The sequence below is a fragment of the Sciurus vulgaris genome (assembly GCF_902686455.1).
Source record: "Sciurus vulgaris genome assembly, chromosome: 10".
NCBI lineage: Eukaryota > Metazoa > Chordata > Mammalia > Rodentia > Sciuridae > Sciurus > Sciurus vulgaris.
Genome location: NC_136470.1, coordinates 70,607,231 through 70,624,719, shown reverse-complemented (window position 1 = coordinate 70,624,719; position 17,489 = coordinate 70,607,231). Strand labels below are relative to the sequence as shown.

General features: G+C 41.0%; 1 protein-coding gene across 1 annotated transcript in view; it reads left to right on the top strand.

The window, feature by feature from the left end:
* Window positions 1–11,082, top strand: part of FSTL1 (follistatin like 1) — a 53,920-nt gene extending 42,838 nt beyond the window's left edge. Inside the window, exons 7-11 of the mRNA XM_079155309.1 lie at window positions 611–729; window positions 2,022–2,134; window positions 2,440–2,550; window positions 5,138–5,214; window positions 8,406–11,082. Of these exons, the coding sequence (XP_079011435.1) occupies window positions 611–729; window positions 2,022–2,134; window positions 2,440–2,550; window positions 5,138–5,214; window positions 8,406–8,450 (465 nt within the window). The 3' untranslated portion in view covers window positions 8,451–11,082. The remainder of the gene's footprint in view (window positions 1–610; window positions 730–2,021; window positions 2,135–2,439; window positions 2,551–5,137; window positions 5,215–8,405) is intronic.
* The last annotated feature ends 6,407 nt before the right edge of the window (window positions 11,083–17,489 follow it).

Sequence of the window (17,489 nt, the reverse complement as noted above, 5' to 3'; positions counted from 1 at the left end):
TTATCACTGATGTGGTCAGTTACAGGTATGAGTGTGAAAGTTAGACCCTGAGATCATGGCAGGGGGGCTAGAATTCATACAGCAAGAAGAATTGTGTGATTTCCCAGGGAAGGTCTCTTGCATTGCTGCTCCAGAGCAGCGACTTAAAAGCACTTGGGCTTCACAGATGCTGATTCACCACATGCAACTTTACACACTGCTGTTAGGTGTGCATCAGGGTTTGAGAATGTGATGTGGTGGCTGCAAGGGCAAAGCTGAGAATGTCTGCAGGGTAGTGTCGGGACTGGGCTGGCACAGAGCACACTCAAGTACTCCAGGCTTTGGGGGCAGCTCAGGACTTCTGTCCAGGCTGCCCTCCTGAGGAGGTCTTGACTGAAAGGCCTCCTGGTGGCCTCTGTCCAGGCTCTATCACTTGTACATCTTGGGACACCAGTTCCTTCTCTGGGTGTACAGTGATTCCAGCCTTTATTGCCATAGCTCCTGAGACCAAGCCAGGGTAGGATTGAAAGATGTCAAGAATGACATGAATCAGAGATGAGTCAGTCATGGGGAGGCAGTGATGGAATTGGGGCTCTACAAACCTTCCTGAAAATTTCTTCATACCTTCTAGAACTTTGATAATGGTGACTCTCGCCTGGACTCCAGTGAGTTTCTGAAATTTGTGGAGCAGAATGAAACTGCCATCAACATCACCACCTATGCAGACCAGGAGAACAACAAGCTTCTCAGGTGAGATAAGGGGAAGGCTGCCTACAAGAAGAGGGGACTCAGGTCCCTTCCTACATGTAAAGAGCCACCCATGCCAAGGTGAATTGAAAATAGAAAGTCTCTCCTGTTCTACCCTGTGAATACTATGAACTAATATATTGAGCAACACTGATACCTGATCAAATAGTTATTGTTTTAGACCAGAACTTACAAGGAAAAAAAATGTAATTTTAAATTATCAAGGTCACATCAGAGCAAAGTTGTTTCTGAGTGATTTAGGTGATGTTATATTGGTTAATTTTCTGAAGGAATTACATTGATTCATGATCTGTGTGTCTAAAGTAGCTTCAATGCTGACTTTTAAAACCATCAGTGCTGTGTCAAGTAGATTGTTCTAATTGTTGCAAATGCATATCGCTCTCTTTTCTGGTATTATCCTAAAATAAATATTAATAAAAATCAACCTTCAAGAGACTTCTACTGTCGTTCCAGTACTTTAGTGAGAATTAAAAACTCCTCTCTTGTGTTCAAAAGAAGTGCAAAGCCCAGCTTCTGGAAGGATTCTTCCTAAAAATGGTCCATGACCTTAAAGTATAGGATCTACAAATCCTTCATATTTTGTTAAGCTGAAGTCAGATAAGATTTTACAGTTTCAATGTTTGAAACTTGCAACATCCCAATGAGGGAGAGTTGTCTTTCCTTTTTAGATAAGAAAACAGGTTCAGAAAGGTTGAATAACTAACTCAAGACCATTTGGGTAGTAAATTAAGTCAGTGCTCAAATCCAAGCCAGGTGTGGTATGAATGAACTGCGGTTCTTTTATAAAACTCTTCTGAAAGATCTATTTCTAGAATGGTGGTAATGTGATTCTTGCTTGAATGCCATATTCTTTCAAGTCCCAAAAAAGATGATATATTTTCTTATATCATCTGTCATCTCTTCTATTTTGATTGTTCTGGTCCGACTGACTTGACAATTATACCAGTGGAAGGCTATCGCTGGTGGAGGGTGTACAGGCAGGGAAAACATCAATCATGGTGGGCAAAACCATTTACAAAACTTTAGTTGTCTTGGGAGAACATTAGAACAAGCTTGAGTGATCTGGCATCAGGTTTAATAAACTGAAGGTTAGGTGCTTACAGGAGTTAGGCTGGGTTGTACTTGAGACAGGTCAGTGTAGAAGGAAAACTAGTCAAAGAACACTCCTGTTCTTGACCTCCTGGAGGCCCCAGTTGTATGTGAGCCTGATTCTCCGTTGTCTTGGGTGTGAGGCCGAAGGCTTGCTGATGTGTTTCTCCTGTGTTTTGTTGCAGAGGACTCTGTGTCGATGCACTCATTGAACTGTCTGATGAAAATGCTGACTGGAAACTGAGCTTCCAAGAGTTCCTCAAATGCCTCAACCCATCTTTCAACCCTCCTGAGAAGAGTATGCCTAATCTAGAAATTGAGAGCTCCTGGGGATGGAGGCATTTTGGGGGAGCCAAGATAGAGAGGGTCGGTGGAATTCTCTAGAGCTAGCTGAGGAAATCCCTCTCCACGATTCTGGGCTGAGCCCTAGCTTGTCATTTCCATGATGCTGTAAAGGTCCAAAAGGGTCGCTGTTGACTGGGGGTGTCTGCTCAGCCATGGTGCCTCTGAGGAACAGGCAGGCCTTGTCTGGGAAAAGGGGAAGGTGCAGACTACAACAAGGACCTTCACAACCAAACTGTGGTCTTATTTCCTGTCCAATAGAGTGCGCCCTGGAGGATGAAAGGTATGCAGATGGAGCCGAGACCGAGGTGGATTGTAACCGCTGTGTCTGTGCCTGTGGGAACTGGGTCTGCACAGCCATGACCTGTGATGGTGAGCTGTGTCCCTGGTGGAAAAAAGGAACAGGAGGAGACATGGGAAAGAGAACAGTGAATGGGAACAAGGAGCCCAGGCAGCAAGTAACAGACCCAAACTTGTGAAGTTAGGGTGACATTACAAGTTGCAATGTAGGTGCTACTTGTAGGGGCAGCAATGTAGGTGATGCACTTGGCCCAAATGCATTAGTTTGAAAATCACAGCAGCGCCTTCAAACAAGAGACAACTGGGACCAAGGCCACGTGTAGATGTTGGTATCAGGCTGGACTGATCATAATGAAAGCAAATGCCAACTTAGGATCATGTGCCAGGCATTCTTCTAAGCACTTAATCCTGTGACACTTTAGGAAATACTATATATAAAAGACTGAGGTGATTAGAAGACAAAATAACTCCTCATTTTAACTCCTATTATGGCAAATATTCAGCAGGGGGAAAAAGAAAGAAAGAAAGAAAAATATCTATAAACCTTCACTGAACTACAGAATGAGTAATCTAAAAAAAGACATTTTTTAATAATGTTGAAGTAGTTGAGATATAGGCAGGGAGGGTTGGGGAGATTAAGATGTCAGAAAGAGCTTAGGGGACAGAGCAGAGACTAAAGGATGTGTTGGAACCAATAGGGTCCCATTGCAGTCCTGGGCTACAGTGATGGCAGAAATCAGGAGAGACTTAAAGCCAAGCCCTAGCAAAGAACCAGGGGCCATTCAGTTTGGAGAGAAGGGTGCTAAAGCCAGGTCTCGAATGGAATTGAGTCACATTGGATTTGAGTAGAAAGGTCAGTTGGAACCAGACCTAAAAGTTCCACCAGAGGAGGTGAACCTAAAATTATATTTTAAAAAGTGAACCTGAGGCAAGAAGAAGTGGGCTAGTAACTAAAACTGTATCAGGAAGATCAGGTAAAATAGTGACTGGAAGAAGAGCTCAAGGGCGTAGGAAGAGGTTCTCCTGGACAAGGAGCCCACGAAGCTCCAACAGTAGAAACAGGCTTGTGTTCACTAGCCTACCTCTGCTGGACCAAGTCCACTTTCACTCTGGGAGGGCAGGAGGTCAAACTAATTCTACGTAGGGTAAGAAGGCTTGGAAAGTATAAAGACTAGCAATTTCTAGAAGTTGCTGGAAGTCAAGACCGAGCTGGGACTGCCAGAACACACAAACACAGTAGCTACTAAAGCCAGCAGAGAACATCTTAAAATAGTGACCCAGCCTGCCTCAATTTGGCCCTACGCTTGTCTGCCCGCAACACCTCCTGTATACCTCTATACCTAACTGCTTTCATTCTGGATTTTTAAAGTTAACCCTCCTTTTCTAAGATGCAGGAGTCAGCATGCAGCTGGTGTAAAGAACCCTAAACATCGTTGTCTGGATAAGCCCCATCACGTGTATCAGATAAAATCCAAATGATCACCTCCGTCATTTGCCTATTTCCATAGCCACACAGGTCTGGACTGCTTGCCCTCTCTCCCAGGAAGGCCCCATTCAGATTTCTGTGGGTATAAAATAAACAATCCAGGGACCCAGAGTATAATTCAGTGGTAGGGCATTTGCCCAGCATGTCTGAAGTCCTGGGTTCAGTCCCCAGCACCACAGAAAACAAAGAGTAATCCCATTGGTGGTACCCCAGGGGTCTTGGCATGTCTTATTGTGTAGGCCCTGGTCTAAGAGGAAATCGTAGAGGCAATATTCAGAGGCATTTCTAGGGTAGTACCGAAAGTTAGCAAGCTGGTGTTGGGTCACAAATCCCAAAGGGAAAGCAAGCAGGGTCATCAAGACGATGTATACCCATGGAGCTAGGGCCAAGTGAAACTGCTGGGAGGCAGATTGATGCCACTGCCTGGTGTTTCCTAATAGTAAACATTGTGATTGATACACAGATTCCTGAGTGCCATCCCATAATACTGAATTAGAATCTGCAAAAAGAACAGCCTGGGAACCTGTATAGTTTTTGGTTTTGTTTATTGCTGTGCAAGATTGGGAAACATTACTGTATGCAGTACTTAAAACCCTGGCTGCACCCCTCAAGTGCCTTTTTAAAAAAATACTGGTGTCGAGGCCTAACCTCACATAAATTAAATCTGAATCTCTGAAGGTAAGAGCTTGGCATTTTTTTTCTTTTGCGGTGCAAGGGATCAAAAACAAATGTGGGGCCTTACACATATTAGGCAAGTGCTTTACCACTGAGCTCTCCCTCTTCCAAGAATGACATATCTGAATGTTCTTCAGAGCATTTTGAGGGTGTGTAAGTGGTTCAGAATCACTGCCTCAGAGGAATTTCCTTAGCCAGGAACCAGGTTCTCACCATAGCTTTTCTGCTGGGTTAGCCCCTGGCATGATGTGCTGACCTGTTGAAGGAGACAGTAGGAACAGAGGCCAGAGAATAGTTGGTAGATTACTGGTTGTAGTGTGTTGGAGGTGTCAGTTGCACAAGATCCTTTATGGCTTCCTACTCAGAAAAATGTGAACGATCTACTCTCCCTCCACAGGTTAAATGGGCGATGAGTTGAAAACACATAAGGTAGATCTTAGTGGGTTCCTCACAGGTGTACCCCAGATGCCACTGTCTGAGTTTTGGCTCTTCTTGCAGGAAAGAATCAGAAGGGGACCCAGACCCAGACAGAGGAGGAAGTGACCAGATACGTCCAGGAGCTCCAAAAGCACCAGGTGAGTGGTGGCCACTGTGTTGGCCTCCAGACCCTTACACCACTCAGTCACTGCCCAGTGCCCCAGGAGACCAAGGAGACACACTTTGTTCATTACAGTAGATCTTGCATAATACTATTTCACCTGCACTATCAAACTGTGACACAGTTTTCTGGTAAAGCCCTCTAAGAGTCCAGCAAGACCCTGCAGATGTGAGTTACAACTTGGTGAGTGACTATGTAAGTAAGAATTGGCTAGATGGCTGTTAGTAAGTGAGCATGGTCTAAAGAAGCATTAGTGATTCCATGCAGTGCTCAGCCCCAGTTTGAAAACTGCTCCTGGAGAGCAGCTTCCATAACTGGCTCGTCATTGTACCCTTATGTCTGGCAATGGGCCTGGTATGCAGCAGACACTCAGTGAGAGTGAAATGAGTGGATTCATACCACAATAAAAAGGATTTAAGTTAAATACCCATCTGGTCAGAGAAAAATGTGTGATTGATGAAAATTCTCCTTCCTGGAGATTCAAGAAGATAGTAAATTAGTTGATTGTATGTCATTATGTTGAAAACTTCTTTAAGGAAAATGTTCTTAGCAGAGTAGTGATTCACTGATGTACTGTGGCAGTGTTGGGTCCTGGGCCCATCCTTCTACCACCATGTCGTGTAGTCTTAACAGGATATTGCTCCTTACGTTACCTGTCTATAGACCTGATCTAATAATACAAGCCGCCTCCCTGACGTTTGAGTTTTTAAGGAATATAATGGCTGCTATACTACTGAGATGAAATGTTTAACATGAGTTAAAAAAAAAAAAAATACTGCTTTTGATCGTAATTGTTCATATTTATTGATCATTCTTGCTGTTCCTAATTTCACCAGTCTTGAGTGCCCAAATGAGTTCAGCCCCATTAAAGGGGTAGGGGTACAGAATAAACTTCACAGGAATTCCTTTCATCTAGTGTGAAGAAGTTACAGTGGAGTGACAGGTGGTGGGGAGTGAATTACAGTAGCTAAAATTCTCACTTTTCTCTGTCTTTTGGGAGTTTCTTCAGAAGCAGACACTGAAGCAAGGACTCAAGTAGAGCATTTATGTGGGAGGCAATCCCATAAAACAGCAGAAGAGATACAGGGAAATGCACCCAGGAAGGAAGCAATCAAGAGTGTATTCGGATCAGGCATGGAAACACACACCTACTTGGCAGGAGGATTGCAAGTTTGAGGCCAGTCTGAACAACTTAGGGAGACCAAAATGGAGGAGGAGGAGGAGGGGTGGGGGGTGGGGAGAGAAGAGAAGAAAGAGAAGAACAAGAAGAGGAGGAGGAGGAGGAGGAGGAGAAGAAGAATATTCAGCATGGCACCACCAGGGGCACACAAAACTTAATCCTATTGGGGAACTCTGGGAGCGGAGTTATTGTGCCTGAGACAGCAGGGAGCTGGAGTATTTCAACAAAAGCTCGCATTAGCCCTTGATCGAGGACTACCAGTATTCATTAATTCCCTGGCATTCCTGGCTACCAGCACATGCAGGCAGTTTAGGCTTCCAAAGGTAGAGAAAGCCTCCAGGCAGAGGTGCTGGTGTGGCAGTAAGAAGCAATGCCAGTGTCCACCAAAACAGTTGAAGCAAGGGACTGGAGATGGAAACCGACTGTGTCTGCTGATACTAATCACTATGACCAATGGTTTTTCCTAATTAATTCTTTTAAAATTGAGGTATAATTCACATGCCATAAAATTCACTCCTAAAAAATATGCAGTTTAGTGGGTTTTAGTCTATTCAGTTCTCACCACTAATTCCAGAATGCTTTCAGTATCCAAAAAGAAACCACATACCCATTAGAAGTCATTCTACATTCTCTTCTCCCTTTGTCCCTGGCAACCACAAATCTACTTTCTGACTCTATAGATTTGCCTATTCTGAATATTTCATAAGAATGAAATCGTACACTACATGGCATTTTTTGTCTAATTCTCTAACTTGGGATGGTGTTTCAAGGTTCATTCTTACAGCATGAATCAGTACTTCATTCCTCTTTGTGGCTGCTTACCATTGCACAACTACCACATTGTGTACATCCATTCATCAATTGATGGACATTTAAGTTATTTTAATTTTTGTTCCTAATCAATGATGCTATTGTGAATATTAATTGTACAAGCTTTTGTGTGGGTGTATGTTTTCAAGTTTTTCCATAAACATACATTTTTAATTCACCTGTTTACCTGAGAGTGGAATTGTTGGGTCATATGGTAACTCTATATTTAACCTTTTAAGAGCTTGCCAGACGTTTTCCAAAGTGGCCACACCACTGTACATCCTCATCAACGGTGTCCTAATTTCTTCACATCCTTCTCAGTATTTGCTATTGATTTTTTTGCTTGTTTGTGTAGTTTGGTTTGTTTTGTGTGTGTGTGTGTGGTTTTTTTTTTTAATTGTTATTAGGGATCAAACTCAGGGCCGTGGATATGCTAGGCAAGTGCTCTACCTCTACACTATGCCCCAATCTTTTTTCTTTTATTTTGAGACAGTCTTGCTAAATTGCGTAGGCTGGCCTTACACTTGTAACTTTCCTGCCAGCTGGGGATAGAGGTGTGTACCACCACACATAGCTGTTATTGTTTTTATTTTAGCTTCCCTAGTGGATGTGAAGTGGTATCTCGTGATTCTGATTTGTATTTCCCTAATGATTAGTGATATTGGACATTTTCTTAAGTCCGTATTGGCCATTTGTGTATTCTTTGGAGAAAAATGCCAGACACTGTTGTGAAAACCAGTACTTTCTTATTCTCATTCTACTGCTGGAAGACATTGAGACACAGGTTTCACAATATGCCCAAGGTCACCAAGAAAGTAGCACAAATTCAAGCTCAGACAGTCTACCTCCAGAACCTGTGTTGCTCTTACCACTTCTCTGGGACCTGTGGGATTCAGAATATCTTGCAGCACTTCCCTTTAGTATCCTTTTTATTTATCCTTAAAATGGGAATAATAAGGTCTGATCTTGTTTCAAAGGAGTACAGATGGAGTCAGCTGTGAATTCAGTAAATAACCCCTTCATGACCATGTCATGAATAGGGCATAGTCCTTGCCAGAATTCAAATTCAGCATAAGAATGTATCTATCAATGACAGCAATATAAAGTTTTGAGACCTAGATAAATGCCAATGATTTTGTAATACTTCCCTGATGGTTATTTTCTCTTACATCTCAAAGGAAACAGCTGAAAAGACCAAGAGGGTGAGCACTAAAGAGATCTAAGAAGAGACACTTAGACACAGTGTCTGGAACCCAGCACCTTCTCTTCCACTTCAACGCTGAGTCCAGTATACGCAAGTGTCTGCTACAATCGCCAAATCACCAGTATTTGCTTATATAGCAATGAATTTTATTTCGTTTATTTGTTTTGCAATAAAGGAAATGGAGGTGGCTGGCTAGTAGGGGAAGGGCCATAGCCTTCATTTCTAGGAGTGCTTTGCGAGAAACTGTAAACAGTGCTCTGGGGCTAGAGGCAAGTAAAAAAACTGCATCAGGGTGGGAGGGAGCAGACCTAGATCGGAAGCCTTTCTGAGTCCACCGCAGCTGTGTGCAGGCTGCAGGGAGAGCATGCAGTGCCAGAGAAGACTGAGCAGGCCGTCCCTGCAGGAGGACAGTGGAGAGGAATGCATTCTGCTTTCAGCCCATGCTGTTTCTGTTGTCAGTATGACAGACCTCCAGCATCTCTGCTTCTCCTCTTGGTCTCAACCCTGCCTTTAGCTACACAGCCACCCTGTTAGTTACCTGTGTCCTGCAGGCTTGGATGGAGTTTCTGGGAGGGTAGACCCAAATGATGCAGATACTTGTAGACTTCAAGCCCCATAGAGACCTAACCAAAAATTTTAAATACTTTTTACCAAAGGTGCTATATCTCTGTAAAACACTTTTTTCTTTTTTTTTTTTTTTTTTGGCAAGTTGACTTCATTCTTTGATTATTATCATTATATTATTGTTGTTGTTTTATAATATTTTATTTTCTTGACTAGATATTAAGCTTTTGTAATAATTTTCCAGTACTACCATTTCAGAGGTGAAAGGAGTTTGGGATTCTTGGTACAGGAACTTCTGTAACCCAGACCCCCAACCTACCATATACTAGATGTACCCCACAGTTGGCACCTCTGGCTTCTAGCAGGTCAACTGGGTACCACAAGGGGCAGAACATTCCTCAGACAGAAGCCAGGGAAAGAAGCATCTTCATATAAAGCTTTCAAGATCCAAAAAGTTTATTTGTTTTCATTTATTCTGAGAAGTTCAGACAAATCAGTGTTTGAAAGACTGGAGATTTACAATGCCTCCAACACGCTCATTATCCCTCTAACTAGCAGAGTGATATGGCCCTGTCTCCTGTTACCGGGCCTCAGTTTCCTCAATGAGCTAATAAGAATGCTTTAGCCTTTTGATTTGACAAATTTTGTGGTTCTGGTAATTAGTCCAGAGCCAGGCAGGTTCCTGTGATTTTCCTTCTTCTTGCAGTAAATGAAACCTTATTGACAAAAGAGTCAGCCAAAAATATGATGACCAAGTTTGACCTCAGCCTGAATGACCCTTGCAGGCCTCCATGGGAAAGCATGCCCAGGAGGAGAGTACAAGAGAGAGAACCACCCCCCACCCCTTTCTTCAACTGTGCATGTGCAATTTCTTGTTGGAGTCAGAAAGAGCTTCCCTTTAGAGATGAGAACAAAAGAAGGTTTCAAATGTGAGGAGTGAAAAATGGAGTTGGAATTTTTAAAATGAACCTTGGAGACAAGTCCGTTGTTGTTCATAGTCCTGTGTCTTTTGGCCTCAGATTATTATACCCCCTCATTACCCTGTTTTAGATGCATTTGTCAAAACAAGGATCAAACATTCGAAGAACTCATTTGCAAAAATTAAATTACATATGATGTAGTTTGTACTACACCGGCAACTGTGAGAAAGTCTACCAGAATTCCTTTTAAATGGTTTTCCTTGTTCTCATTTGAAAGGACAAAATTCCACTTTGCTTCAAATTCTGAGCTTTTATGTACCATCCCATCTAAAAACACTTTGAACCCCCTTGTACAGTCTGAAATTCAACTCCCTGTCCAAGTGCCTTGGAGAACTCACAGAAGCATGCCTTAATTAAAAGAAGTTTTGCCAGTTCTTGGACACGATGGGAGAGGGCAGGAGTCCCAGTTGGTTTAAAAGCAAGAAGCCACAGTGTCTATTCCACTGGTCACATTTAGAACCATGGTTACCATCCAAGACTCTACCCCGCCCTGCAACATTGAATTCCCAAGAGCAAATCCACATTCCTCTTGAGTTCTGCTGCTTCTGTGTAAATAGGGCAGCTGTTGTCTGCTCCATGGGATCACATGATCTGAGGACCATTCATGGAAAGCTGCTAAATAGCCTAGTTTGGGGAGTCTTGCATAGAGCTTTGCATGGAGCAAACATGCAGGATCAAATCAGGTTCAGTTCTTTCAGCCCTCTAAAAGCATATGAGGCATAGGCTGCAAGCTTCTTGGGCTTTCTGTGTGTGTGTGTGTGTGTGTGTGTGTGTGTGTGTGTGTGGTTTTATAAACAGTATCTCCTAAGATCCAGTGTCCATGGAAACCTTCCCACATGCCATGACTCTGGACACTCACTGTTTTTGGAAAGCAGGGCTCCTCCACCTGCTAATAAGCCCATATGAACCAGTCTGAATGTCTTTCCTTTAGCCTATGATTTAAATAGTCACACTTCAGGAAACAATTAACAGGTTTGTTGCCTGTGTGTTTGTGAAAATGTATTTGTATTTAGTATGCTTACATATTGCATTTAACTTGTTTTTGTAACTCCTGATTTTTTTTTTTTTTTTTTGGTTACTATTGATAAATAAAGAAAATAAAATAATTTATTGGTTTCCTTCCTTTCAGTTAAGGCCAAATAAAATTGTGCAAACAAACAATAACCACTTACCTCACAAAAGTAAATTTGAGTTTCAGGAGCCTTTTTAAAGGAGCTGAAGAGTTTGTCTTAAAGGTATCTTGAGTATATAATGAAATAAGCCAGACTCAAAATCAAGGGTCAAATATTTTCTATTGTGCATAAACTAGAGAGAAAAAGGCATTAAAAGGGGGATCTCACAAAAATAGAGGGGAAATCAGTAGAGTAGAAGCATAGGACCAAGGGTGAGGGCAAAGGGGAAGAATTGGGGAATGAAGTTGACCAAATTATGCTATATGCATGTATGAATATGTTACAGTTCATTCCAATTTTATATATAACTATCATATACCAGTTAAATAAATAAATTGAAAAAAGGCATTTTGGGAATGCCACTGGAAGGGAAAGTTTACTTGGGCTAATACGATGGTGGATCTGGGGTAAATTGTGATGAGAAGTCAGGGAGTGGCTTGGTCCATTCAGACCACTATGACAAGATAGCTTAGACTGGGTAATACATAAATAATTCGTTGTTCACATTCTGGAGGCTGGTAAGTCTAAAATCAAAGTATAGCAGATTTGGTGTCTGATGATGGCTTGTTCTCTGCTTCAGATGGTGCCTTCTTGTTGCATCCTCACATGGCAGAAGGAGTGCCTTTTTTAAGGCACTAATCCCATTCCTGATGGTGGAGCTCTCGTGACCTAATCATCTCCCAAAGACCCCTACCTCCTAATGCTATTGCACTGGACAGTCGATTGCCATCTATGAAAGTTGGTGGCGGGGACACACAAACATTCAGAACTTGGCAGGAAGCATTCCTATATTGGGAAGAGGCTAAACTGAAGACTCCTAAAGGCCCTGTGGGTCTTCTGAGACTGGAATGGCATCCAATGAGGCTGACTACTGGTAAAACTGTATGAGAAACCAAAAAACTTGGGAAGGTGAAACAAGGAGCATGGAATCATTGCTGGAAATGGGTTGCGTAACCCTAATGACTTCCTTCATGCATACTTCAATTGGGATCAACATTTCCAAGTGGACCAAATGTTGGTTGGTTGAATCTTAAGTGGTTAAGACTTCTTTCTGCTCCTCCTTTAAAACACATGAGCAGTACTTGCTTTCCAACTTCCCATTTTCGTAGATATGATGCATCCCCCAGATCCACTAATTCTGTTTTTCCCAAAGAACACATCTGATAAGGTTTAAAATTCTTAATATCATATCTGTATAAACCTTGCTTCTGTAAAATTATAACCAGGTAAACTTGATTGGATTTGGGGAATTGCTCAAATGCAGGATCACAGATGAAGTATAAATTAGTTTGATTAGCTTTAGTTTTAGAGCAGCAGTATCACATTCCATCAGTCCTCCAGTTATTTCTGAAATAAGGGTGGGGAGAGAGAAAAATAGAATATGAATGAGTAGATCTAAGCAGATGCTCTCAGAGTCCTGGAGCACATCTAACATGGATGTGGTATATGAAGACATTCATGGGCTACTACTCCTTGGGGCTGTTTAATGGCATGGTATAGGAAGAAAATGTTGCCATCTAAATAGTTTTCCTGTCAATTAGAAGGAAATTTTTTCTAATTATTTAACATGTTATACTTGAAAAAGTAATATGCACACCTGGCAATAAAAATCCCAAGTTGTATCGAAGAAAATATCACAAAATCATCCTCTTAGAGGGTGTATACATTCATGAATGTGCTTACAATTGCCAGTTGTCCTTCAAAGAGGTTGTATCAATATACATTCCCACCAAAAGTACCTACATAAAGTGTCTCTATTTCCCTACATTTTCACAAACACAGTTCTTTTTGGCAACCAGAAAAATGGAATTCCTTGTTGCTTTATTTATTTACTTATTTGTTACCAGGGATTGAACTCAGGGGCACTTGACCACTGAGCCACATCCCCAGTCCTATTTTATTTAGAGACAGTGTCTTACTGAATTGCTTAGTACCTCGCTTTTGCTGAGGCTGGCTTTAAACTTGCGATCCTCCTACCTCAGCCTCCCGAGCCACTGGCATTAAAGGTGTGTGCCACCACACGTGGCCCTTGTTGCATTTAATTTATTGATTGTATTATTTCTTTTGTAAGATAAAGCACCTTTCCATTAATATAATGATAGTTCTCACCCTGTCATTTCCTTTGCTCATTTTGTCTGTTTGTTGTTGGCCTTTTTCTTATTGATTTAAGATGATTCATGTCACTAGCCTTTTGTTAAGAGTGTGGCAATTATTTTCCCCTTTTTGACTTTATTTATAGTATTCTTTGTCTTATTGAAAGCTTTACTATTTATATAACCCAATTTATCCATCTTTTCTCTCTGTCTTTAAGACAAAATAACTTTAAACTCTGTCATTATTGAAGCCTAAGGACAGAAAATAGCCAGTGCAGAACTTCAAGGGCCTCAGAAAGAACTCAGAAAATGTGTACTCAAGGGACCAAGAGCGGTATGATGTAGTCATTGCCAGCATTAGGGAGTATATAAATTAAATCTAAGGTCACAATTCAGGGAGTATTCCAGAACAGAGTATTCCAACTGGAACAAGAACAGTACAGAGGTGGATCCAAACTGAACTACAATTTTTCTATGCTCTGTTCTATGATTTGTTAAGGGCGATTTGTATTTCTTCAGTGAAGGCAAAGTGGAGATCAACACCATATATGTTCATTTAGCAAATATTTTATGTCTCTATTGTGTTCCAGGCATTTTCTTTAAAAAAAAAATTTTTTTTTAGTTATAGATGGACACAGTACCTTTATTTTGTTCATTTGTTTCTATGTGGTGCTGAGGTTCGAACCCAGTGCCTCACACGTGCTCTCCCACTGAGCTACAACTCCAGCCTTATTCCGGGCATTTTCTAAGAGTTTGTTCTGAGTACTTGAACTCATCTGTGACCAGTGAAAAGAGATAATGATTTCTGCCTTGTGGAGCTCATATGCTAACAGGGACAAATAGATAATAGACAAAATAAGTAGGTAAAGTTTATGGTATGTTAGAAGGTGATAAGGTGATAAGGAGCTTTCAGATAAGGAAAATTGAGAGAGTGCGGATAAAGAAATGCCTCAGTTTGCAATTTTGAAAAGAGTAGTCAGAACAGGACCCACAGGAAAAAATCAAGAGACTTTAAGTGGAAGGAATTAGATGGGTGATGTCTGAACAACAGGGACGCCATGCCGGAGTGTCACTTCAGGGCTGAAGTAAAGAAGGTGGGAGTGGTAGAAACAAGGACAAAGAAGTGATAGAGCAGGTTAAGGGACTGGGAGAGGAGGAAGGTATATCCTATAGACCTAAAAGGCTACATAGGGACTTTGGCTTTTACTGAGTGAAACAAAAGCCTTTACAAGTTATTATATGAAAAATAAGTAGGGTAAACCATAGGTGATTCTATCTGCATGTGTGCCCAATCATTCTCAAAAACTAATACCTTCACCCCAATTAGAATGGCGATTATCAAGAATACAAGCAACAACAGGTGTTGGCGAGGATGTGGGGAGAAAGGTACACTCATACATTGCTGGTGGGGCTGCAAATTAGTGCAGCCACTCTGGAAAGCAGTGTGGAGATTCCTTAGAAAACTTGGAATGGACCCTCCATTTGACCCAGCTATCCCACTCCTTGGCCTATACCCAAAGGACTTAAAATCAGCATACTACAGAGATACAGCCACATCAATGTTCATAGCTGCTCAATTCACAATAGCCGGACTATGGAACCAACCTAGATGCCCTTCAATTGATGAGTGGATAAAGAAACTGTGGTATATATATACAATGGAATATTACTCAGCCATAAAGAATGATAAAATGATGGCATTTGCAGGCAAATGGATGAAATTGGAGAATATCATGCTAAGTGAGATAAGCCAATCTCAAAAAGCCAAAGGACGAATGATATCGCTAATAAGTGGAGGATGACACATAATGGGGGGGAGGGAAGGGTTAGTGTTAGGGTTAGAGTTAGGGTTAGGGAGGGGGGCAAGTATGGAGGAAGGAAGCACTGTATAGAGGGAAAAGAGGGGTGGGAGGGGTGGGGGGAAGGGAAAAAATAACAGAATGAATCAAACAACATTGCTCTATGTAAATTTATGATTACACAAATGGTATGCCTTTACGCCATGTACAAACAGAGAAACAACATGTATCCCATTTGTTTACAATAAAATAAAAACTAATACCTTATGAAAACCTGATTATGCCATTCCTTATGCAATGGTTCATTTAGCTACCTACCAGGTGGATCCTATCAAGATTCTGATTCATAATAAGCAAAAGCAAACATCGTTTAATTCATGTTGTGGAAGAACTTTAGGTGTGTAAATACCAGTCAAATATGTAAAAAAGAAATATGGATGCATGCATGGTTAACAGGCGAGACTTGGGAAGCCCAAAGAGATGAAGGGAACATATGGAATTGAACAAACTTTTTTTGTATCCTCTGCCAGGCCCTGGGAAGGGGACTAGGATTACAAGCATAGTCAAACTTCTCTCAGGGAAATAGGTCAGTAGTCTGTGTGGGTGTTTGTGACCATAAGATAAGAACACAGCACATATTATAAGAAAAGATCAGTGCTGTGAAATCAGTGACTGTGGAAGAATTTTCTAACCCAAAATCTGAACAAGTAGAATTTCCCTAAAGTACATTCAGTGGGAGCAGCAAATGTAGAGATTCAGGGATGTAGAAGAGTCAATAAGAGCTTTAGATCCAGACCTGGGGTCTGAATCCCACTCTGTTACTTACTGTTGTACCACTTTGGGAAAATCAGATTCTCTCTGATTAAGTTTCCTCATTTATAAAAATGGAGATGATAATAATTTGGAACCAGGCACATGCCTATAGTCCCAGCTACTAAAGATACTGGGACAGGAGGATTACTTGAGCTAGGGGTTCAAGGCCAGCCTAGGCTACATAGAGACACCCCCATCTCAAAAAATAGAATCAAATGTCAGAGGGCTCTTATGAGAATTAAATGAAATAAATATATGAATTAGTATTAAATAAAATATTTTTAAAGTTTTTAAAGTGCCTGATATACTAAGCACTAAGCCTTTGTTGTTGCTATCCTTTTCTACAAACTGAAGATAATAATAATACTTCATGACACTGCTGTACACACTAAATGAAATGAATATGTAAAGGCCCTCATATACAGTGACTGCTCAAGTAATTTTTATATCTTTATAAATTCTTTGTGTTTTATAAATGCCAGTCATTCTGAATTTCATGTTTCAACATCTTCATAATGGACCTACATCAGAACATGATTTTTATTGTGATTGTTAAAACACGGAGAGGGAATATAACAGTACTACACAACCAGGCTTCCTCCACTTAAACCCTGGCTCTTCTACCTTTTCATGTTTCTCAAAGTTATTTAGCCTCTCTGTACCTCAGTTTCCTCTTCAGAGTGGCTTAATAATAGTAACTACCTCATTCGTTCCCTTTTTAAGGATGAAATAAGCTAGTGTATATTAACTTTTTAAGTAGTTTCTGATACATAGAAAGTGCTGTGTGTCAAGCATCATTAATTTTCCCAATTTTTTTTCACTGATTCTTTTAATGCTCACAATGACCCTGTGAAAAGATATTTTACAGATAAGGAACATGAAGTTCATAAAGTTTAGGAACTTGTCCAAGGCTATACAACTAGCAAGGAACAAAGGATTCAATTCCAAGTGTGCCCATTCTACCTTTCCACAATATTTTTCCTTAAAATTTGTCACATTAACATGAACCCTTAATTTCTAATCACTATACTCTATAATGTAATTGCTGAGCATATATAATTAATTTACAAATTCCTTTATGTAATTCTAACAACTGCACCTCCTCTCACTTTGGTTTAAGTAGATATGTGAGTGGAACTCAGACCAGTAATCTGAAGTTCCCGGCAAAAGGATCCCCAACTCAACTTGGTCTCCCCAGAGATGCTACATCTGGGAGCCATGCCAGCCCATGTAGATTTCCCCTATGAACTTTAGTGCACACCTCAAAGGTTTGGCCTGGTGAAAATTTACTTTCAGAATGTAGACATCAGATATGTACAATTTGTGTAATCTCCCTGGTATGCCTCCTTCCTGTGACATCTTATGTGAAGGTTTTTGAAGCAAACATATGCTTTGCCCTGGTGAATCCAATGATTCAAAAATCTTGGGTTTCGAACCAATTAAAATTTCTGGTTCCTAAATAGTTTTCTTTTCCCTTACTATCCCATGATCCTTTTCTCCTCTTTTCCATAACCCAGGCTCAATTCCTACATGCCAAATCATTAGGAAAGATATCCTACCCCCTTATTCCAAAAAGGAACGCAGCAGAATGCCTAGCCTGTTTGTGCTGCTGTAATAAAATGTCATAGACTAGATGC